Consider the following 26246-nt stretch of genomic DNA (forward strand, 5'->3'; position numbering starts at 1 on the left):
GCTCTCATCCAATATCATGAATGGGTAGGATAAACTCAGTTAAGATGACCATCCTCCCCAAACTCTTGTATTATTTAGGGACACTCCCCTCCAAAGTACCTACATCAGTCCTACGCCTTGTTTTCCTTTTTTTGCAATAATAAAAAAAACAAGTATCACAAAAAACATGTTTGCACAAAAGCAGGGAGGCCTGGGAGTCCCATTATTACTAAAATATTATCAGGCCACACAAATACCCCATTCACCTGCCTGTTTGCAGGAAATGCAGCCCCACTCCGGGTTCAGCTGGAATCTCACCTATGTCACCCTGTGGATATTCGCAGGCTCCCTTGGCTCTCTTCCTAAACACAGGTTTCTACCTTTAAAAGTGGACTAATTTCACCACACTTGCCACTACTCCGATGATCCACAACAACCTACTGTTACCCTGAGGTAACCCACCCTCTGGTGGTACATGGTACCTGCCAGATTGAGACACTTCTCCCAGCACAATACAGGGTTGTGAGCTTTAGAGGTCACAGAGAACAGGGTACTGAACTGCATGCATAGTGGACCTGGTTTTTCATGATTATTATTTAGACTTCTGAGGTGAACATACCCAATGATCCCTGTTTTGCCCTGCTACATTTTAAGCCATCACCAATACACAAATTGTGCACCTATATCTTTTTGGTGGCTAAACAGACAGTAGCAAAAACTTGGAAAACACATATACTCCTGTGCCAAGATGTGTTGTCCAAGGATGATAACACTTTTTTTTATTTAAAAATTATCCAGCACCTTAAATGATACTTACCAAAAATTTGCATCTCCGGCTTTGATATCAAGCCTGTAACAACTATAAACCCAGAGCTTCGGTTTTACAAGAGGATTTAATGCGTGTTTAATACAGAAAACTCCCTCTTGCTATTTCCCCCCTGCTTTCATTTTTCTGTTTCCCTTTAAACCCCCCCAACCCCCCCTCCCCCCACCACCACCTTCATTATGTGTGTGTTCAATTATTCTGTCAAGACTGAAAATGAGTGGAAGAGTGCAACATTGTTGAATGTTATTGAAACCAATATGTGAGAATTGTGCTAGATTAGCTAGGTTGCTACATCCTGTTTAATGTTTATAACTGATGTATAAGATATTCCTACTGAATATGATTGTAACTCATTTGTTTTTAAAAATAAATAAAAATCTACAAACATTGGCTGCTTAGATGCGTACTACAGCAGTGGTCATCAGACCTTGACAAATAGCCGACCCTAATGCTATCCATATATTAGTTGATCAGTGTCATTGAATATCATTCTGTAATGCCAATCTTTTTTATGAGATTGTTTTTAATAAATGCAATTTTTTTTAAAGCTAGTACGAAATGTATTCAAAATATTGCAGTGTGTCTTACAGCATCGGCTTAGTTTTTTTGTGTCTAGGCAGATGACGTCACAACTGTCACAATAAGGGATGAAACTGATTTAAACTGAACCTACTTACCTTTTCATTTTGTACACTCCTTTTTTAACACAACCAAAATTTCCAGCACCCAGGTCAACTTCATCTATTATTAGCATTTCTCTCTTGAGGAAGACTTTACGGTCCTTTATCTCCTCCGGATCACTGTATGGACTGTCATAAACACTGGTGTCCATGGGCAAAATCCGAGGCTTACCTCCCACTGCAAAGAAAAATTAGAATAGAGATTATCTTTGATGTTAATTGATAAACTGGTTTAAGATTGGTTAATCCAATTGCACTTTCTCCTTTTATCTCCACTTCAATATGGTGTGCTGGCAGCCCATTTACCCAAAGCTGGATGAAAATGATATATGACTGGACATCTTTGACACCATTTAAACACACACAACTAGGTAAATGCATTGAGTAAAGAGGCATTCAGAAAAGTACAATATCTGTTACCCTGTTTTGGATAGTTACTACTACCTAACCTGTCCATCTGTTGTGGAACTAGTTTGCCAGTGATACAACCTATACTCATATCTGCACATGAAGCATAGTAACAAGTTGTAGGATTCCCCAAACATGAAACACAGGGAGGATTATTTGTAAGTAGTCCATGCAGACATTAGATTAACACATAAGATAATAGCTAGTGTTTCATTGTTTCATGTTGCTAGTGGTGGACCTTCTCATCAAATATGTGGTGGTAACTCCCACATGTGGTCCGTAAGAACTGTAATGCCTGATTTATATCATGTGCTGTAAATTAAGCTATGATGCTTCAGTGGAAAGCAAATGGGTCCAATAATAACAATAATTTTATGGTATACAGACTTCTATGACACCTGACTGACAATGTGCCCAATGTCCTGTTTAACAGAATATAAATCCAGAAAGGACCTTCCACTGTATACAACCTCATAATCTTTTTATACTACTTATAGAGTTTTGGGGGAAAATGTTTTTGAAGAAAGAATACACAGGAAAGTGGAAATTGACTTGCACCCAGTGGAAGTTGGCAACTAGGGTATTTTTCCAATGAGCTCAAGGATAAGCAAAGCTGATTACTCTATAGTATAAAAAGGCCTTGAAAACTGTTGGTTAAGCTAGTTCTTGGAAAAGCAGTGTATGATACAGTGGTGGCACAGTGACTGGAGGTAGTGACTGGTATCTCCTAAATGTGAGCTCTACAAGAAAATGTGATTATATATATATGAAAAGCAAGCAAATTTTTAATCTTTTTAGGGTGTTTTAAATGTATTTATTTTTTCTAATGGTTTCTTTACATATAAAAATATGTTTTTTTTAAAAAGTGAATAGTGGACTGAATTTTAAATTTACTTTAAAATTTCCTGTATTTTAATGCATTGGCTAATTGTTTTGTGTGTCTTTTATACAAACAAAAAAAGCAGTTTCATTTCTAATGATTACAAAGTGTGGATACTGCAACAAACCTATTCATTTCAAATACATCTTACCAATGAAAGGTTCAGGAGTGTAGCCATCAAAATTAGCTGTTGATTGCCTCTGGAGGAAACAAAATTTGCAGCAGTTTATGCAACCAATAATTTCTTTAATGTATTTCTATACAATTCTCCCTCATTATACAAAAACAAACTGGGTACTCACAGGTTTCGGAAGTGAGGGTGGTGCAGCACAAATGCCTAAAAAAAAATTACACTGTGTTGGTTTGCATAAACACTCCATTTGAAATTACAATTTCCATGCCTTTAGTCTTCGGCAAAATCAGATTAACATGAATTTAAGACTGCCTTATGGATTAATAATTAGGCATTCCCTTATAGGTGGTAAAACATATACTGTACTGTTTTGCAATGCACATTACAGGTATATATTTCATGCAAAATGGCATTCTGTCACACAATCACATCCAAAAGAACACTAGTTTACAATAGACAGATGTGAAAAATGTTCATAGTATAGTGCAGGAATATTTTTTCGAGCACTGCTATTTGGTGGCATAAGAATGGGCTGTTTCAATATACTTCAGGAAAAAAACATGCCATATTTACTTAAGTATAAAACAAGATTTACCTAAAATGCTATTAGAGAAGGAATTCCAGTTTATACTCAATCACCGTCTACTGGTAGCCAATAATTATGAACAAAAGATCCTTTAAAAGAATGTGACTTATCATAACCAACTCAAAAGTGGAAAACCTTTAACATGTACAAAAAAGATAAACAGACGGAACCCTTTTGATTTTAATATTTTCCCCTCCTAAATAGATGCTTTACCTATGGATGACTTTATTCACATTAACTTTTATTGGCATTTCCGTTGATTACTGTTTCAAATGTTAGAAGTGATAGCTGTGTTTTGTGCCCTAGGTTTATACTTGAGTCAATGTAGTTTTCTTGCCTTTTCAGGTGAAACTAGTTACCCTGGTTTATATTCAAATCACTTTATATTCAAGTACATAGGGTACAATAACACATCTGTGTATTAGAACAGTGCAACAGAGTGTATTAAACAAAAAGGTCTTGCAGAGATCTAAAATTGTTTTATATTGTCAATTTTTTGTGACATTCTGTATGCAACAAAAAGGCATATTTATGAGAAATAATTGGTTTCAGCAGCTTAATAATATTAAAAAAATGACTGCAATATTAATTGATGATCCAACAACAATTTTTGTGAACTGAACATTTTCTTACAAAAACACTATTGATTTCTGTTTTAATAATGATACATGTTGCTTTCTTAGTTGATGTTAGTATGGTTTGACTTACCAGCTGATGCGTTACCATTAGGACAAACCTCTCTTAAAACAGTTATGACTCCATCAGGCTTAAGTTTCAGGTATTCAACCAACTTTATAATGACAGCAAAAAAGACAAAAGGTAAATAAAGACAAAGCAAGAAATACATTTACACAACATTTGAAAATGTTATCATTTACTTATTTGTTAAGTAGATTGTAGATTGTACTTGTGAATGGCATCTCTTGGGATTTACATTTAAAGGACATCTAAGGCCAATCCACTTAAATTTGATTCAATTAGACATATTCCTTCTATCTTGTATCATCCTGAATTGAAGAGCGGATGGATGTGACAGATCAGGGACACAGAAGCATTGAAGTCCCAGCATAACAACCAAACAACTAGGGGCTTTAGAATTAGATTAGCAATACTAACCATTATATTTCTCCTGTGGTGGCACATGCATTTCTTTGTGCCACTGGTTTGCTGCTTGGTTATTTTTGGAATTTCAGCACTCTCTGGTGACATTGACATACACTGTATTTTACAGAATCCTTTCATGTTGCTAATATTTTTACTGTTTAGTAACTTATGTGTTACCTCAATTGAATGTTTGCTATAGGAAGTGCTTGTTTTATCAGAAATGCTAAAAATGATAACCGAAACTTATTCATGCTGTGCCCCACTAAAGATGTCAGCAAGGTGTATGAAAATTTTGATATCGGCCCTCTGCCTAGGCTATATGCAAAATTACAAAAAAAACTTGCCTAATAGGCTAGTTGTTGGTAAAATTTAACTTACTTGCCATAAAGTGTCAAACTTGGTCCCTCCAGGAATTGCATATCTTCCAGATTTGTCATGGTCAATCTTATAATGATAGACTGTTTTTCCATAGACTACTGAAAGGGCAAAGTTATCTGTTTCCTTCCTTCTCCTTATCCTTCAAATAAACAAGAGTCAAAAAAATATTAACAGATTGATTAATCCTTTTAATGTAATTAGCCTAAAAGTCAAACTGAACTATGGACAAATCCAATCAATTTTTAGGTTAATATTTGTTGAGTTTCTACAAATGTAGCTATTTACACAATAGAGTATTTTATGATGTTAGTTAAACAAGCACTAATGAGCTACTGGCTCTATTTTAGTTGATATTTTGCTAAGCTATTAGGGACATTCGTATGAGTTTTTTCTAATTCCATTATTTTTTTAATTTCCATTTTTAAAACTCACAACCCCTTTAAGAAGAAAGAAGATGGCAGTGTGGAATATAATGGCGGGCCCCGGACAGAACACAAAAACCAAAACAATTGTGTATATAGGCAGTCGTTTTGAAATGTGACTAACAAGACCCTGTTTGAATGTACTGAGGCTGGCAGCATTGTGTTCTTCTATTTTAGCCAGTTTTTGATTGTAAGGTTCCAGTCTTTCACACTTGTTTGGTGGACTTATTTCCAGTATCAGGATAATACATTCCTTCTATATCTGGTATGTTAAAAGATATTTATTTTTTGGGTTTCATTTACCAATACTGTAAGTAAGCATATGTATACTGCTAGTAAAAATTAAATAAAATAACACATACCCTTTATTTGTCTAGTACATAATTTGCCATTCAATTTTTGAGTGTCACAATAAATCGAACAACTTGAAGAATACAACTTGTACTTTCAAACTACAGTCTACCTATTTTCTGCTAGTCAAACCTGAATTAATGTATAGTTTTCAACTTGCTTTTATAATACATAGAAAAAAAAATATTATATATAAATACTATTAAAAGAAAGGCATTTAAATCCCCAAAAAATAATACTATATTGTAAATATTGACAATTTATGAAAATCCAAAGTCTTTTAGTGTGATTTAATACACGGTGATATAGAGGGCCTGATTTATTAAAGCTCCCCATGACTGGAGAAGATACACATTCATCAGTGAAGCTGGGTGACACAGCAAACCTGGAATGGATCTGGTACAAAACTGAAAACATAACAAATATCAATGGACTTTGCACTTCATCGATGAATGTGTATCCTCTCCAGTCCTGGAAAGTTATAATAAATCAGGCCCAATGTTTTTTTATTTACTTTAGTAACACAAAATCTTATTGATATAGAGCATGAAAATAAATTAAAGGTTTTCTTATGCAGCTTGTCCCTGCGCACAACTCACTCTTATGGTAGACAGATAATAAGCAGGATTGGCTTTCTAGTTTCATTCACATTTTTGCTCTCTGGATGTTGGGATCTGGCATGCTCCAGAACAAGGAAACCATCTGCAATGGGTTATGTACCTCTGATTTCCTAGCCGCAGGTGTTTTTTGGGGTTTGACATTGATACGAAATAGTAATAGTATATAGAACAGTAGAAAATTCTAATAAATCTAAAGTAGTAGATGCTAACATTATACTTACAGAAATTTGCCATCTGGTTGTGCTCCTGAGTACAGCTTTCTTTCAGCTTCATCTCTGCTAATAATTCCATGGTACCATGCCATCTGCTCATGTGCAGTGGTAGCAATGAGTTTCTCCACTTGTGGAGCCTGGCTTATAATTGCTTGTTCCAATGCATCTCCCTGCATAAAAGATCATTTAAAATGAAAATGTGTGTAAACTGGTCATTTGCACTGTTAGTACAAAGTATACCCTGAACAAAATCTAAACCCCAAAACAAACATTTTGTATTATAAAACTTACCAGTCCTAAGATATGACAGCCACATTAGTTTTCATTCAATATCCATATTCATAGTTTCATTCAATATCAATATTTCAGCCAATATCATTCAAAACAAATACAGAAATTGTAGCATGCTTATCATTTCCTGATTGATCAATTTTATCAGTCATTTCCTGATTGTTGATTGATTAAACTGAACATAAAGTAAATTGTAAACTCATCCTCTATGTAATATAGATGAAAATAGGATGATAGCCTAGGGTGACAACATGGCCCCCAACATAAATATAACGATGTCAAGGTAGCTCTGAAATTTCCGCAAAGAACGCTAAATAGAAAAGAATACTCAAAGTTTGACTATACCTTCAGTTTCTTATATTTTCCATCTACTGATTGTTGTGATATATATTTTTTTCTGAAAACAACCTTTGCTAATGTCTTTTTTGCCCTAGTTTACAATTTCAAATTTAGAAATGTTTGTTGCCTAAAACCAGGTACTTGCTGAAATAGAAAGCCTCATTATATACATCTACTTGTCAAGCAATATAATTCTAATGTGCAACAAAATAAATATTACAACACACTGCTTAATTCTGATGCTACTATGAAAATATACAGGATTCAACATTTTTTGGGGCTTTAGGGCATAATATTTAGGTTTTCTGTAAGAGTGACTGTTTGCATGGCGCTAAAAAAATTACATGATTCTCAGTGATGTTTCCTAGAATGAAAACAATAAGTACAACTACTCTAAAACTGGTAAAATATAAACCAGAGTCTATTTAATTACAGATTTCTCTTCTGCAATAATGTGCTGAAAATCCATTTGAAAAATGTTTCCAATTATGTCACCAAGGATTCCCTTCTGCAGGCATTAATCAATTTTATTTTAAACTTCAATCAGTTTTTTGTGAGAAAAGGTAAGGGGCAATAATTAGATATTACTTAAGGCAGTATTTCTCAACCAGGGATAGATTAGACCAGTGTTTCTCAATCGGTTTTGTGGAATCCTAAGTTTCTTCCAAAGGTTGCTAGGAGTTTTAATAAGTAATTTGTGATTCTCAGGTCAGGTTTACTGACACCAGTGATCTTTTTGACTATCTGCAAGGGTGAAAGTCTTTCCAATGGCCTACAATGTAAGAGGGATTCTTCCCACTGACCACCATGGTAATTTATTTTGAGCTGTGGATATAGTTAATAAAGCTGAGCTTCCCTGAACACCATAAAGTTATTTCAAGGGTTCCCTGTGTTAAAAAAAGTTGAGAAGGCAAACTTAAGGTTATGTTTTTAGTAGTGGCATCCTTGCATAAGGATGAATTTCTTCAGGTGTTCAAAGTTATCAAAGATGTATACTTTTTTGTGTACCCATCTACCAGTGGTGGCAGTGGTTTCTGTGATTTGCAATAGGACAGGGGAATTATCAGTTGGATCTTTGGCCTAGCTATGGCTTCTTGGGAGCTCAGTAAAGCATTTCTAAAGTAAAAAAGCTATTGGACGTAGCTTTTTAGATTTTTGGTATTGTATACTGCAGATTCTTTTCTAAAAAAATATTACTTATGTATTATAAGAAATAATGCAGCCCTACTGTGTACTTAAGGACATAAAAATGTAATCTCTTGGTACTAGGAGTTGCTTGTGTTTTATAAAATCATGAGAAAATGTAAGGACAGAACGGTAGGCTACTTGCGGCACAGAAAAAGTAAGTAAGTAGCCTACTGTTCTGTCCTTACATTTTCTCATAAGTTGTCCCTACTCGGACATTAAGGGCTTAGGCACATTAACCAAATTGAGTGGTTTATCTCAATTTACATCATTATTAGGAGGTTGACAACACATATTTGTTCCAAATCTAATCACTTTCATGATATCATCCCAGAATACATGATAGGTTGTTCTCCTTTATATAATTTTGATATAGGTTTTTTGCACAATATTTTACTCATTCATGTAAGTTCTGTTGATAAAAAAAGCAGGAAAGTACATGTAGAGTACAAGCAAAGTAGATCTTTATAAGCATAAAAAAATTCTTAATAAAATTCCTTGCTTACTCACTTCTAGATTCCAAATTTGTCTCACATATTCTCTCAACATGTTATTTCGGATGTCATCAAAAACTCCAGGCTTGCATTCTACCCCACTTGGCCGATTGCAAGGTCGTCGGAGGACACAACACAACCCATCTGCATCTTTAGAGTAGTATTCACAAACTTCAGCTGGCCCACAATGAGACTTTCCTCCATAGATAGCATAAGTGCCATTTAGCTGCCGCTCCACAGGATAATGGTAAAACTGTAGATCAAAGACTACAGAGATGACATAGCCACCAAGAGTTCGCAGGCACTGCCTGAGCAAGAACAGGCCATCCATCATTCCACCCAATTTGAGGAACTCTTCTGCATCAGCCCGGGATATGCTGCCATAGTAGAAGGGCAAATGGCCAGCTGCATCTGGCATGTTTAAAGTGACCAGGTTTTATTAAGTCCTGAAAAAAAAAAAAATAATAAAAAATAAAAAAATAAAATTTAAAATAATTATTTTAAATTAAATATAGCAAATATAAATTTGATTGCAATAGTTTTTTTTTAGGGCATGTGTTAAAAAAAAGATCAAGTTTTAGGTGATTCTTTTAGAAATAATAAAATAATGTGTGTGTGTATATATATATATATATATATATACATACATATGTACCTCAGGATGTTCCCACACACATCTTTTATATTATTTTCAGAACTTTTTTTTTAATAAAACAACAGGAACAGCTGCTACTCTGTAAAATCACACTTGCAAATAGTATTATAGTAAATAGTAAATACAATTTTTTTTGAAGATCTACATATATATATGTATAAAGGGTAAAATAGATATGACACTTGAGAGGATAAGTGTGTGAGTGTAACTAGCTGTATCTTGGGTATAATTACACTATTTACCAATCAAGTTGGTTTTTTGCCAAATCCCTTTTCGTTCAAATTTGGACTTGCATAAAGAGCAGACAACCAGAAAAAAGAGGGTGGGCTTTTTTTTGCGGCAAAGAGGACATTAATGATTAGTGAAAACACGTCGCGTAAGACCCAGCTTTTTGACCTATGACCCTCAGACAAGTTTGTAGAACCTTTAGTGAATAGTACAGTCTGTCATCATGTGAATGCTGTTAAATTCTGATTTTATGGTTTTTGCATATTATTAAAAGTTACAATGGATTTTATTTATCACTCTGTGTCCTCTGTGCCGCAAAAAAAGCCCACTCTCTTTCTTCTAGTTGTCTGATGATGTCAGAGAATCATTTCAAATAATTTACAGTATATATGAGATAACAAGAAAAATGTAAACATTTCATTTATTTTTTTATTTTCAATAAAACTACTTTTTAAAAAGAAAACTGTTCAAAAATAAAAAGGGGTAAATATTATTTCTCGGCCTGTATATTATATATAAGCCCCTTTCCTGTTTTGAACAACACACTGACTTGTTACTGACAATTACTGACTGGCACAAAGGTTGCTATCTGTATAGTTGGATGACCACAAAAATCTTTGCTCTCTTGCTAACAGATTACAAGACATACAGTGGCTTCATAAAGTATCCAGAGCCCTTTCACTTTTTTCAAATTTGGTATGTTGCCTGATGCTACTTTTTCTCATTAATCTACAGTCAGGACCCTATATTGACAAGGTGAAAAAAAAATTTAATAAAATCAAAAAATTACAATATCGCTTTAAATGATTTTTCCAAACTTTTCAAATACATATTTTTCTTCTGCATGTTTTACTCTGTCTAACGCGTATGAATATATGCCACATCCCATTAATTTATTATGTTGATGAAGAAAAACAACCAACATCTATAATTCAATTCATATTCAAAATTAAAAGAAAAATCATCAAAACAAGACAATAGTGCATATTAAAAACATTGATCATTTGGTAGCCTCAATTTCTCACATATGTCCGAAAACCAGGTTCAATGCATTTCACAGATAATATTCTGATAATTGTCTGCTTTTTAGGGAGCAAAATAGGGCATATCAGACTTATATAACAAACAATTGACATAAATAAAATTCAATAAAATACAAATCCATCCACATTTGACCCATAGCTGGAAGCACAAAGCTTGACATGGACCAGATAGAGAGAAGTTTAACCACAGCATCAGTATTGTAATTGTAATCAGTATAGTAATTGGTGCTACATTTTAGGTGAATTTTATTTAGGTTTATTTTCAGTTCAGCAATTTTGAAACCTAATTGCACCTTAATCAAAAGTTATATGCCCATATCATGTGTCTGCACAGGTTCACTCCTTAAACACTAATGGAAGCTCCGTTAGTGTACTAAATTGTCTAAAATTCTCTTTTCACCTAATCATTATGGAGTGTAGATTATTGAGGAAAAAATGAAAAGAAAGGTACCTGTGGGGGGGGTGTACAGGCTATGCAGTTTTTTGTTATTATTTTTTTTAACATTTAAAGAAAAATTGTAAAATCAATATTTATTCAATAAGATAATCCAATACATCAATAGGATTGTATGATAATGATGTATTCATAATGGCTTCTAAATTCTCAAACTAGATTTCCACCCAAAAGTTCCCAAGCCAAAAGTTCCACTTTTATAATTAGGTAAAAAAAAACACTATCTGCAAACAGCAAAAAGACAAACATAGCAATACAAAAATATATAAGATCTCTGAATCACACAGGAAACCAGTGCAGGAAATGCTCTTTACTGGTAAAATAATACATGTAACTTTCTAAACAGTGTCCCAATCATAAGAATGAATCATAAGCACTAAATTGCTTCAAAAACATATAAAAGATGGAGTAAATGAAAGTGACATTTCTGTCTAGAGAAACTGGGCATGAGCTCATGTTCCTAGCTGTACTTGATATAATAGCATTTACCATCTGAATAGTTGCTGCAACAAGTGTGTTCTCTCGCTCTAAACTAGTATGTGATGGCTTGGTCAGGAGAGAGGGTAATTTAATGATTTAAAGATTTTTTTTTTGTTTGTGACAGATTTGTTTTATTCAGACATGTAATTGTACATATCACTTCTACAATGAAATTAATCTGGCTGATTTTATTATTCATTATTTATAAATTTTTCTATTTATGAATCTTCATTTTTCTTCATTTTTTCTCCTTTAGTTCTTAAAAACAATATCTTCAGAGAAATATGGAGACTTCCAGTTTTAGGATGTTTGGAAAGGCACCCTCATATGTCTCCATTATAGAAGGGTCTTCTTTAGTCCTCATTTTGATGTTAAATATAAAGCTGCTACAGCTGTTGCTACATTTTGTATAGCATACTACAAGCATTTTAAAGCATGTACATGGAACAAATGGTTTACAAAAGGTGCTTTTTTGCAGACAGGAAAGAAAATATGACAAAACATAGGTGTTTTTCTGCAGACAGGAAAGCAAAAAAGGAAACAAAGTGTGGGTATTTGTTGTAAAATGTGGTTGCATGAAGGAAACTAACCTAAATTGAATTTAACTGTAGCTGCCCTTTTGAAATACTAAGTCAGCAGTAGTGAGAGTAAAGGTACTTCAAACTTTAAGAATTAAGTGTCTACCTGGCTGTAGGGAAAATATTTTCAGGTAAATGTATAAATAGAAAAAGGTAATAATGCAACAGTTTAATATATATATATATGTGTGTGTGTCTGGACATACATATGCAGTATAAGGGAGTACAAAATTTATTTTTGAATGCTGGAACAGGAACATTTTAAACTCTTAGATAAACAAAAAAGATGTTAATTACAATAGATCTTGCTTTTTACAGTACCCAAGACAAAAAAGTCTAGGTCAGAGTTTCCCTCTAGCTGAACCACAGAGATGATTGTACTGGGTTTAATGACAAGAAGATGTTTTATGAGGACTGAATCACCTGCAAGCCTAATGAACATTTACGTTCATAAGTAAATATTTACAACTGTGCCAAAAACATGATATAGTGGGAAAAGAGTTAAAGTCGGACTAAGGCTGCAACGTACAAGTTTTTTTTAAATTTACCTGCAACTTACTGGTACAGTATTCTATCCTGAATTGTGCCAAATCCTAGCTATTCACAAACCAAAACAACATTGAAAGCATACAAGATTTTAACAGCAAAAAGGTATTTTGATTATGTTTGAAAGATATAAACATCCATAATGTGTTCTACATCTAGAATCAGTAAACTTTTTACATATCACAGTTAACACAGTAAAGGTTTGAGTCTTCCAAATACTATTGTATTGTATTACACACTAACCAACCTCTCATGTCAAAATACAAGACTGAAATTTCTGACACATTTTGCTGATTTGTCTGCTTCTTAGAGGACAGAGTATGAATAATTGAAGTTAGGAATACCTAACACCTTGTGGATTAACAAGTAAAACCAAGAGCTTGACAAAACTTTTACATCATCACCTTCCATTGGTGATGGACCAATGGAAGTTTTCTGCAGACATCCCAGGGTCTGCAGAAAACCATTGTTCATAGCTATTTTTTGTACACAGGATAAGTAAACTCAGGGATCAAAATAGACGTATGTTTTGGGCATCCTCCAAATTTTAATTTTTTTTTGAGGAATTTTGAACAATGTGCTGCCATGTGATATATATTTATAGACAATCGTGTGGAATCCTTGATTGTGCAATATGGACACATCAAAGATCACCAGTTTGCACATGTAGTCAACATAGATCAATAAACAGACAAAGAACACTGAAATGTCTTATTTATTCTTCTATAAAACCCATTTACCCAACTAAATACCATTTTCCCCTACGAGAGTCCTGGGCGACACATCAAGGCAGAAAAACTATTGCAATGATTACAGATAATTGGAAAATTTACAATTTATCCAGGTATAGGTGAGGATACAGACAATGGAGTAAATTACATTGCATTAGGTAATATGGGGAATATACAGATGGTGGAAAAAATTACAATCTTTAAGGGAGAAAAACAATGTAAAATAGTGTTCAATTTATCATAGTTGTAAAATAGTAATACAGGTGATTTAGTTTGAGGTGAAAATATTTCTGTAATATTTTTATATATTATTTTATATATTATTTATATATTATTGTAATATGTAATCACTGTATGCCTAGCGAAGGTTGATTCAGGTGGGGGGAGGGGGTGGGGGGGGGGCAAAGGTTATAGCACGACCCTGTTTGCCCTTAATTTAGTGCTTTTACTGCAGCAAGCAGACTCAAAGTAAGTACATGCCAATTAACTTTATTTTCTCAGTAGCTAGTTTACATTATTGGCCCACAATGATACCCACAGAAAAAACAGAATGATACATTTATCTCACATTTCATCAGATTGCAGTATGTTACAACCACTGCAACGTGCAATATAATAAAACATATTTTTAACAATATTTAGTAAGATTTATAGTATTTTTAGGACATTTATAAGAGCATCAGAAATTTACATCTCTTTGTTGCCTCTTATTTTTAGGAAATGCAATGCAATTTTAAACTAGTAATTGCAGAAACCAAAAACTTTTTAAGACCCTGTTATGTAGTTTGTTTAACAATAAATACTTTAATTCCAGAAAAACAGAAAACATAGGCAAAAAAAGGGGCTTTTTTGGCATGCAATGGTAAAATTTACTTGATTTACTTGATAGTAAGAGTTAGTGTTGGTCGAATAGCTCACTATTAGATTCGGCAGCTATTCGCTTGAATAGTGCAAAAAAATTCGGGTGGCTGAATGTCAAAGTCGAACACCATTGAAGTCAATGGAAGGAAAAATTCAGCACTGTGTAGAGCTTCTACAGCCTTCAAACAGATGTAAAAAGATACATTATAAAAGGATACATAAAAAGATACATTGTAAAAGGATACATAAAAAGATACATTATAAAAAGATACATAACACTATTACATACCCCTGTACTTTACATGAAGATTAAAGAGCACCTGTCACATCAATATTAGGCTAAAGCTAGGTACACACTTCCAATAATTATTGTTAGAAAATGAACGATTAGGACCGATCAATGATTATGCACGATTATACTTGAACAATCATATTGTGCACAATTCTGTGCATGCTGTAACAATATGATCGTTCATATATAATCCACCAACAGTGTCCACACGCTAGATACAATTGTTTGAACGATGCAGGGAGGGACATGTAAAGGGGAAAGTGTACCGCAGAAACATGCACGATCACTGAACGACCGTACACACGATAGATAGTGAAAGATTGTCGGCCAATCAGATCCACCATGGCGGTTGTTTATTTCCAACGACAATCCTTGTTCGTCGGTGTCCTTGGTCACTTTTTTTTGGCCAATCGGTTGTTCATCGGTCGTTCGTCGGTCGTTTCTAACGATAATTATTGGACGTGTGTATGCAGCTTTAGTCTACACAAACTGTTTCCCCAGCGTTTAACCTGAGGCTTTTTAAAGCCCATGTTTGAAGTCCCCATGCATTCCCATGGGCTAATCTACACCAGGACGTTTCCTTCAGGGACGTTTTTAGCGTTATCTTAAACGTTGCTTGCATCATTTAAAAAATTAAAACGTGGGATAAACGCGGGAAAACGCTTCCATTGAACTCAATGGAGGCTTTTTCAAGCATTTTTAAGCTTTTATGAAAGCTTCCACTGAAAACAACGGGGGCTTTTTTAAACATTTTTAGCAGGACTTTGGAATCTGGAAGCCCCCTTTATTAAGGAGACTCCCAGATCTCCACCGCCCCACCCTGGGGAATGAGTACAGGGGTACATAAATCCCCCTACTCATTCCCTGAAAGGGTAAAATATAAGTAAAAAATAGGGCAAGGGTTTAATGTTAAATTATTTTATTAATGTGTGTGTGTTTTTGTGTAATTTAACTTTTTTTTTTTTTTTACAGGTTATCCCAATGACAGGAGGATTTCCAGGGTTGCAATGAACACAGCCCTGGAAATCCTCCTGACAGTGAGGGATCGCAGGGCAGTAGGGGTTAAATGAGGACAAGCCTCTCCATTCACCCCTAGTGCTCTGGCTGAGGTTTTACATTTCTCAGCCATTCAGCACTAGAGATGAATAGGGAAACTTGTGCCCATTCATCCCTAGTGCTCTGGGATTGGCTGAGAAATAGGAAATTCTGATGACAGCTCAAGCATCATCAGGATTTCCCTTTCGTCAGCCAATCAGGGAGCAGAGCAATCAGCAGAACTTTACTATGCTGACAGCTCTGCTCCCCTGATTGGCTGAGGAAAGGGAAATCCTGATGATGCCTTTGCTGTCATCAGGCTTTCCCTTACCTCAGGGAGCAGAGCAATCAGAGGAGCTTTACTATGCTGACAGCTCTGCTCCACTGATCGCTCCTGCAGCCCTAGAGGAGCTGTGACATGTGTTCTGTATGTGTAATACATGTCACAGCTCCTCTAAGGCTGCGAGAGCGATCTGGGGAGCAGAGCTGTCAGCATATTAAAGCTCCACTGATTGTTCTGCTCCCTGATTGGCTGAGGAAAGGGAAATCCTGATGATGCTTGAGCTGTCATCAGGGTTTCCTATTTCCCAGCCAATCACAGAGCAGTAGAGGTGATGAATGGAGATACGTATCTCCATTCAAATTCTATTGCCCTGGTATTGCTTGCGGTTACAGCTAATTGAAGGCACGTGCTTTTAATTAGCTGTGATGGCAAAGTTCCCACGGTCATTCATAATGTCATAATGTCATTGTCAGATAACCTGTAAAAAATAAAAAAAGAACAAGTTAAAATAAAAACACATACAAATAAATTCATTTAGGATTAATTTTTTTTTTTTTTTTTTTTTAAACTTTTTTTTTGGCGAATTTTTGCTGTTGAATTCCGTGTTTTTCGGGTCGGGTGTATCTGAATTCGAACAGCCATATTCGGGTCGAATATAGGGACAACCCGAATTCGAACATCAACACTAGTAAGGAGTAGTACAATAACAACTTGTAATTAGTAGAAATGCTAGCTAGAGTGAAGCTCAACCAGTAAACATATTGGATTAGGAGTATAAATTTGAAAACAGTCATCTCTGTTCCCAACACGTTTTATTGCATCTTTGGGAAGGGGGGGGGGGGGGTAGACACTTAAATTAAATGTGATACAATATATTAGAAAGCGGAAAAATGGCCCTGATTTATTAAAGCTATCCAGTGCTTGAGAGGATACACTTTCATCAGTGAATCTGGGTGATCCAGAAAACCTGGAATGGATCTGGTCCAGGATTAAAAATACTTGCTAGCAATTAGCAAATGACTTTTATGAAATCCATTTAAGGTTTGCTGGATTGCCCAGCTGCACTTATGAAAGTGTATCTTCTTGTATCAGCCTTGGAGAGCTTTAATAAATCAGGCCCAATATGTAAAAATAGTTTCAAGGAAAATGACTTCAAGAGGAAAAAAGACAGGTACAGGAAAAAGGAGTTTAATATGAGAAAAAGATAACTAATTTAGTGGGAACATTGCTACAGGATGCCAATGGTAACTTACTTTTGGAAAATGAGAAGTTGCCGTTATCACTACGCAGCCACTATCAAATGAACAAGAAGTCTCCTCTCAAACCTACGGTGGTTTAAGTGCGGTAAATGTGGTCAGTGCCCTTTAGTGTACTTGGAATGTCAACTGTTTAAACTGCCCAATGTTTTTATGTCATTGATCATATTCTACCTCTGCACTGTTCCTTCAGTAACTCACACATATACAATACATTCACATGCACACAAAATTCTTGGGCCTGATTTATTAAAGCTCTCTAAGGCTGAACAGGATACACTTTCATCAGTGAAGCTTGGTGATCCAGCAAACCTGGAACGGATCTGGTCCATTTGCTAAAAAACACCTCCTTGAGCCCACACTATCGCCTAATTACATCTCCCGTTTGGGTGCCAATCTGGGTGCCCATGGTTACCCATTAGTGGACTTGGCTTTTGGAGGAGGACAGATCTGCCAGGTGAGTGGGCTGAGTGAGGTACTAGGCGCAGCTTTGATCTGCTTAGAATCCTTTCCACACATCAGCAACCTTGCACATGCACACTCTCCATCTGAGGACACTGCAGCTAGCCGAATTTAGGGCGTTAAGTAGCACGATTGACCTGCATGATTGTTGATCAGTAGATGGTGCAGTGTCCTCATGTAAAATGTGTAATAAACTCTTTAATACCAGCACTAGTCTCTGACTGCCCTGATTCGTTAATAGGGATGAGCGAGTTTTTAAAACTTGATCTCGCTGCAAATCCGTCCGCTCTCGCTTACCGAAATTGTAAGCGATAGTGGTCAGTATAAATTTGCCGTTCAAGCACGAATTTAAAAAAAAAAAAAAAAAAAAGATTGTGGGCTGTGCTGCTGATCAATGAATGCAGCGCCGACTGCATTCATTGATCAGCTTAGTGTGCAATCCCTGGCACTAGAGGTTAAATGGGGACAAGTCTCCCCATTCAAAACCTCTAGTGCTCTCTGATTGGCCGAGGAATGCTTTCCTCAGCCAATCAGGGAGATGAGATGTGGTATTTTACTTTTTTCAGGCTAGGAACATTTTCAGCAAGAAGAATAATACCTGTTGATTTTTTTGACCAGAAAGGCAGTGGTCTTTACCCCTGTGGATGCTGCAGAAATTTGTTAACTGGTGTATGGTAGTATATCATTTGGGGGCAGTCATTATTATGCTGATCCAGGGGTATATATAAAATATGTGGTGTTTCAGAGAGATATATAGGGGGGCAGGATGCCAAAAATATCATACCAAAAAATAGCATTCACCAGTTCCCCAGCAGCATTTGTCCTCCAGTGGAGGACAAATCTTCAAGGTCCAATTTGTCTGCATACTAAGGGTGGACACCCTAAGCAACTTACTGATCTGCTGTCTCAAAAAATTAGCTACATTCCCTATATCAGAACCATGCTTAAATAATGAGAATATATGCTTGTCCCTTGTGCTATTTTCTACTATTTACGAGTGGCTGAACTATTTTACATTCGCTGTTACAGTATATGTAAAGAGGTCTTTTTTAAATCAGTGTCTGCTTCCCAACCCAAAAATGGGCTTAAAGCTTTCCTATCTTTAAATAGGTGCGTATTCTCATCTGATCCATAATACCTGTAATTTGGCAACATTTTAAATCAGCAAGATATGATCACCTCTGGATAGCCATTTGAAGAGTCATTGCAAAGGAGTCAGTTAAAGAAACAACTAAGAACAGCAGAAAATAAAGCAAGATTAACACCCCTGGAAGTGTCAGTTTCAGAAAGATTTTCAGGCAGTGATTCCTCTTTACTGGAGTGATCTTGGGTGGCACAGTCAGCAACAATATTTAAATTTTTTACAGGTACATCTGCTGTTAAACCATTAATGTTTGGTAACACCATCACATTAAAGTAAGGATTGTGAAAGAGTTGGGCCGCCCTTTTGCATCCCAAGGAGAGTAATAATGAAGAACACATGGCAGTAAATACTGGGTATAGCTATTTTTTGCTAAGAAGCTTGGTTAAACAAAACCTTAACTACTGAATATATACACAATCCTGTATGCTGAAAAACTAAAGTTTCATTCCACGTTTTGCCTCTCTTCTTACTTTTCCTCCTATCAACATTCCAATACAATTTATAAATCAGATTTCCATTTTCTTTACATCTCTGCTTTGTTGGCTTCTCTAATCAATGATAGCAAACATGCCTGGTGCAGGGTGCTGTACATATCACATTGTCCTAATGGGTGAATGTCAGTCTGGAGGACTGGAGGAGGAAAGATAACACAGGTCAACATGTCATTTTCATCAGATGTGATCGATTTTCATTTGTCCTCATGCCTAGAAATTGCCTTAATGATCCAGACCAGTCAATGATCCATGAACAGTTTCTGTTACATGTGTGGTTCATTGACAACAAAAGCACAACTTCACCAAAATACTACAGAACTTAAAAAGATATATAAATTTTATCTCGGCTGTCCACTTGATGACCAGGTAAATCCTGGGCTCCGCATGTCACATGTCTGTACATGTCCATGTGTCTGTACCAGTTGTTCCAACGAACTGCGTGACTGGCTAAATTGTCATAAAGTAGCAATGCCATTTGCAATCCCAATGATGTGGAGAGACCTGCAAGACCATCTAATCGACTAATATTTTTGCACCATCAACAAAAGTGGATTCTCAGGTAAAACTAAGCACAAAATTGTATATCCCAGCCTCGATTCTGCAATTAGGCCTGTTCCCCATGATGATTCATTGTCAGTTCCGGTATTGCCACATGATGGGACTTGGTTCTGTAGAGGGTGATGAGGAATGTGCTGGAGTTGCAGCCAGTTACAACCCCGAATAATCTGATCCTGACTACTTGGCTGATGAAGATTCAGAACCAGAGACCTTTACACAAGCAGAGCTGAATGATCTCGTTTGTGATCTAAATCTCTCCAAAGACAAAGCAGAACTTTTTGCTTCAAGGCCTAAACAGAAGCACTTGCTTGCGAAGGGTGTAACTGTAACTCACTACAGAAATTGAAATAATAACTTGACAACATTTTTTGATAGTGATGGCTCACTGTGCACCGGTCATGATATAAATGCACTCTAACAGTTTGTCACAAGAGCATGTTCCATCTGAATGGCGTATCTTCATTAATTCCTCCAGTCTTGCTGCATATTGGTAGTTCCAAACCAAGACCACTGATTGCCCATTCTGTTATCCTAAAGGAGTCCCATGACAACATGAAGTTACTACTTGAAGCAATCCAGTAAAAAACACACCAGTATAATATCTGTGGGGATCGAAAGGTCATTGGCTTGCTGATGGGAATGCAAGGAGGATTCACAAAATATTGCTGTTTCCAATGCCTGTGGGACAGCCGATCTACGGAAGACCATTATGTCAAGCGTGATTACAAACCAAGAGATACCTATAAGCTCGGAACAAGCAGTGTCACGTTTCTGCCTCTGGTTGATCCGCATAAACTATTTCTGCCACCTCTCCATATTAAGTTAGGCTTGATGAAGAATCTTCTAAAGGCCATGGGTAAATCAAACTCCATGGGTTTTCAGTACCTTGTTAAGTAGTTTCTAAACATAAGCACTGCAAAAATATAGGAAGGAATATTTATAGGGCCACAGATCAAGTTTGTTTTGCAGGATGATGTTTTCAAACAATCTCTCTCAGCAGCTGAGCTAGAAGCTTGGAATGCATTCAAGTGGCTGTGTGAAAACTTCCAGGGCAACCATAAGTCTCCTGCATACAAGGAAGAAGTTCAGAATCTGCTTGATTCATACCAGAAACTGGAATGTCGTATGTCATTAAAAAATACCAATCTTGCACTTACATCTAGAATTCTTCCTGGGAAAATCTTGATATGGAGAGTGACTAACAGGGAGAACGTTTTCACCAGGACATTATGTTAATGGAGCACCGGTACCAAGCTTTCTGGAATGAAAATATGATGGCTGACTACTGGATGCTGTACTCTGACAATCCAAAGAGTACACAAGAAAATCATACTCTAAGCATTTCTAAAAAAAAACAAGGGTACCTGACTGATACTGTTCTGTAGATCTATACCACAGTGTGCCTTATTTTACTTCACACTGAACATGTATTAACATTCACTTCAATGGTGCTTACGTTTTAGTACAAAATACATGCACGTACAATGTTAACTATACTAGTACTCATAACTGTACAAACTGTTAGGAAAAACAGAAAACAGATCTGAAATCTCCTCGAAACTGATTTGCAGTGGTTTCTGATGATTATCAAAACTCATTTTTTGTTGACCTGTGTAATGAGCACTTTGGTGTGAACTATGTAACATAAAAAGCATTCAGAAGTTTGTAACCCACTGCCCAGCAAATATAGTTCAATAGTCAGGCATATCGTATGTACAGCATAGTGCAAAGACTACAGGGGTCAGCAGTGGGTAACATGAATACCAGCATATAGATTGTAATGGTCAGAAGTGTGTAGAGTACAGCCCAGTGTACATAGTTCAGGGGTTAGAAGTATTTAAATGCTGCCCAGTGTACAAACTGCAGTGATCAGGGTGTTGAACAATGGTCGGGAGTAGAGATGAAGTTTACGTTCAGTCCCACAGTAGGCTTAATTTTTACCATTTACTGTTTCTGCAAAACACAAAAAATTGACTGCCAAAGCAACTTTAGATGCTACCAGCTATTGTTATGAAAAAAATCTAGGGACTAGGAAAAAGGGACTAGGGCTGTGTACACCCTATTTTCAATGCTGGAAACATACTTTCACGAGCTTTCAAAAGACTGACAGATTAACAAACGAGCGCTGTACACACGACACCTTTTTGTTCTATGAAGAGGTAAAGGGGAAGAACAAATGATTGGCACCCAGCTGTGCTCTTCTCCCTTCATTTTTATTGCGGTCATTCATCATCTGTCATTCAACGCTGATAATCATCTGACGTATGTACATAGCTCAAGTCCACTGTTCCAGCAGTAGAACAAAAACTGTATTACCATTATTATTTGATATTGTCAAGGATTTTTTTTTATACAAAAATCAAAATAGAAAAAATAATATGTATTCATCAGTTACCAGCCTAAAAAGTGCACAAACAGAATGTAATCTAAATTCAATCAGAACCGTCGACAACTGAGAACTGAGAAGATGAGAACTGTTAGTGATTTTTCAGCATACAGTCAGTTGCATGAAAACAAATTTATCAAACAGATGATAATTGTCATTCTCAAGCAGAAAAGTAAAAAATAATTTTACTGGAAGAAATATTATGTTACCCAAAGATCTCTCTGACTCTCTGGGCTTAAATAAAATGACAGATGAAGCTGAGACAGCCTTGATTCACAAAATTCAAAACTGTGGTCAGTTCTCCAAGAACTAATGTGGGAACAATGTACAGCACAGTACTATAGGTATGAATGCAGAAGGGTCTATACATCCTGTTTTGAATTGCTACCCCCTTATGGCATGTGTCTGGCTGCTGCTAAGCCCTAAATCTAGGCAGGTAAATGGTTGTGTTTTGGAAAGTTGACAAAATGCTTCTGTGTTCAAATAATTCTTTTTCTGTGATGCTGCACCTAGTCTTTAGTAGCCATAATGGACTGGCTGCTTTTAATGCGTTGAAATTTGGGGCACCTGGAGCGATCCTTATCCAAAGTATTATACCACCTACCAAATTATTAAAAAATTGTGTGAAAGGGTACCTAGGATAAATTATGCTATTTTAAAGACATATGGTGGTCAGAATGCCAATCTACTTAAATTTAAAAAAAAAAGGCAGTTTTATCACACACTCATACTTATTCATCAAACTGTGATAGGCTTGTTCTTTCTGCAAATTGGACTGGTCCATACAACCAATAGCCAATGGGGCTGCACAACACCACTTTACAGCCCATTGTTTTCAGAGGTTACAGTGAGGTATTTGTTCATGTATACAGCAGGCATCAAGCTACCTTTTGCGCAGGTAAGGGCATACTTTTGTTGTTTACCATAACTTAGCTTGGAAATGGAAATTCTAAATTCAAACTTTTCCTCAGTTTGGTTGAATAAACCTTGGACCAAATTGGGTACATTTTAAGTAACATTAAGGCAGAAAAAACGGCACAGAAAAATTGACCAACAGCTAGAAGATATTTTTTTTTTAAAAATCGCTCTATTGGCTCTATTGTAGCAAATAAAAGATAACAGGCAGGTGTTTTACTACAGGAATTAGGAGACCACAGAAGATACAGTATTGTAAAATGCCCAGAAGAGGAAATTTCTCATGAGCAGGGTTAGGCCCAAACAGCACAGGCTAGCATTTTACTAAAAGAATATAAGATACAGTAGTATAAAATTGTTAAACAGCAGGACAGGTTTAATCAGAAATAATGGTCTAAATTGTGTATGCCAAACTTTTACTGTATCTATAAAATAAGGGAGTATGGTAAATGTGATTGATAAAAAGTGATGAGGTTTAGGTGCACTTATAATATATTTTTTTTTTTACTTTTTAAGAGAAGCAGAAACATTCTGTAAAAAATAGACAGATCAAAAAGTGGTTTGTAACAATTAAATGCTGCCCTTAAACATCATAAAAAACATAAAAGAACATGACAAATAAAAATATAAACCCCCAAAATATAACTACCTAAAACCTGCCTTACCACCCTTAAACAAAAGCCTAATTTTTCAAAGAAAGCCTTGTGACTGTTTCACCTAAAATACATGATGTATCAACATAAAATAAAAAAAAAAAAAAAACATACTTGCAAACTAATTGAAAACGCCTCCCCCATATAAAAGCTCATTTTGTTTTTACAGGAAAAAAGGATGCTATACATGAAACAGCATCTACAAAGGTAAAATGAAAAACAACAAAGCAAAATTAGGAAGAACATAAAGGCTGCAAAGGTGTTTTTTTTTTGTCCAACAAAAAAAAGTTGTGTGTATATAAATATATATATATATATATATATATATATATATATATATAATGTGAAAAATACTTCATTAGGAAGTAGTTTTAGCAAGTTTTATAGATTTATTTAAGAAAAAGCTGGATGCCTTTTTAGAAGCACAGAATATAACTGGGTATTAAAGCTTGAAAGTAAAGATAACAGGGACTGTTGATCCAGGAAATATCTGATTGCCTCATTGAATCAGGAAGGAACCAAGGTTCCCTCTGGATCAACTATGTCTATGAGGTTTTCATCTGGGATATGTTTATTTCCCTAATGGTTGAGTTTATTATGATTATTATTAATAAACAGGATTTATATAGCGCCAACATATTACGCAGCGCTGTACATTAAATAGGGATTGCAAATGACAGATTAATACAGACAGTGATACAGGAGGAGAGAACCCTGCCCCGAAGAGCTTACAATCGAGTTTGATGGATTTATTTCTTTTTTCAACCTGACTATGCAAATATAAATATAATATTATTATTAATATTATTATTAATAAACAGGATTTATATAGCGCCAACATATTACGCAGCGCTGTACATTAAATAGGGATTATTTATATATACATTAATTTGATTAATGTAATAGGTATTTTAAAGAGCCTTGCAATAAAGTCTTATATCTCACCCCTGTATATTTTTGCATAATAGTAGGCTTTTAATGCCACAGACTGGAGACAGCTTTAGTTTAAACAGCAGCATTAGTTAGCTAGCTGAAGTTCATGGTTGTATGTCCTATTTTAACTGCACAGTTTGTTCAAAAGTAGGTCATGCTGCTAAAAAAAATAATGTCAACAATTCTATGTATATATTAACAATAGCTTAAAGATTATATATATTTATATACCGGTATATATATATATATATATATATATATATATATATATATATATATATATATATANTTTAACTGCACAGTTTGTTCAAAAGTAGGTCATGCTGCTAAAAAAAATAATGTCAACAATTCTATGTATATATTAACAATAGCTTAAAGATTATACATATTTATATACCCGTATATATATATATATATATATATATATATATATATATATATATATACATATATATATATATATATACTATATAAATTCTGCTATTTAAATCACAATACATTACGTATGTGTGTTTATATGTTTGAATGCTTTTTGTAGGCCTGAAAAACATTTAAAGCAACACAAACATTTCCTTCTGATGTTTTCCTTCTGACAGATGTTTTATTATTTTAATTCCCATCTCATTTATTTTCATTAATTTGCCAAAGATTCAAAGATAAAAAAATAAATGAGATGCACAAATATTATACAATAGTCCAAAATGCACTGAAAATCATATGCATGTTAAGTGAGTTATTAATACACTTCAAAACACTTCAAAAGAAAAGCTTTTATGATTTATGTTTTAAATAAATCATTTAGGATTAAAATGATACTAGGAAAAGACTTGCTGCGACTGAACTCAATTTAAATCTGTGTAAAGGAGTGTCCATCAACCAGTGACCATATAGCAAACACTGTCAATAAAACCAGTCAATGACCACTACTAAATGCTTATGGTTTCTCAATCTGGTCACAGATGACCATTTAAAAAAACTTCCTTTTCCTGATTTTTTTTAACACCTCACCACTCACTTTCTGTTATTATTCTTTTTTTACACTATTACAATAAAACATTTAAAATGTAAGAAAGTATGAAAAAAAAAAAATACCTGAATATTGTTCCAAACCTAATGAATTCTGGTAGTCATCAACAAACAGTATCTTCTTATGACTGATTGCTGATGAATGTGCCCTAAATTTAGACTTAAGAGGGCAGGAAGAGGGGAGTGGTTTCATGAACTTCAAAGTTGAGACAATTTAGCAAGCTTGATCACTTTTTAAGATATAAAAATGCCAACACCTGCCTTATTCACTGCATAACTTGTTAAAAAACTTGTTTTAGTACAAAATAAATACCACTTATACAAAACTACATATACAAATGTTTT

General features: G+C 35.1%; 1 protein-coding gene across 1 annotated transcript in view; it reads right to left on the bottom strand.

Annotated features, from left to right (window-relative positions):
- The window catches only part of LOC140326507 (tyrosine-protein kinase ZAP-70-like), a 38747-nt gene extending 12720 nt beyond the window's left edge, over positions 1-26027 (bottom strand). Inside the window, exons 1-8 of the mRNA XM_072405156.1 lie at positions 25968-26027; positions 8905-9334; positions 6589-6749; positions 4975-5113; positions 4201-4282; positions 3076-3110; positions 2925-2973; positions 1483-1663 (exon numbers count right to left, since the gene is read on the bottom strand). Of these exons, the coding sequence (XP_072261257.1) occupies positions 1483-1663; positions 2925-2973; positions 3076-3110; positions 4201-4282; positions 4975-5113; positions 6589-6749; positions 8905-9306 (1049 nt within the window). The 5' untranslated portion in view covers positions 9307-9334; positions 25968-26027. The remainder of the gene's footprint in view (positions 1-1482; positions 1664-2924; positions 2974-3075; positions 3111-4200; positions 4283-4974; positions 5114-6588; positions 6750-8904; positions 9335-25967) is intronic.
- Between the last annotated feature and the right edge of the window lie 219 nt (positions 26028-26246).

Source organism: Pyxicephalus adspersus, chromosome 3 (genome assembly GCF_032062135.1).
Source record: "Pyxicephalus adspersus chromosome 3, UCB_Pads_2.0, whole genome shotgun sequence".
NCBI classification, from domain to species: domain Eukaryota; kingdom Metazoa; phylum Chordata; class Amphibia; order Anura; family Pyxicephalidae; genus Pyxicephalus; species Pyxicephalus adspersus.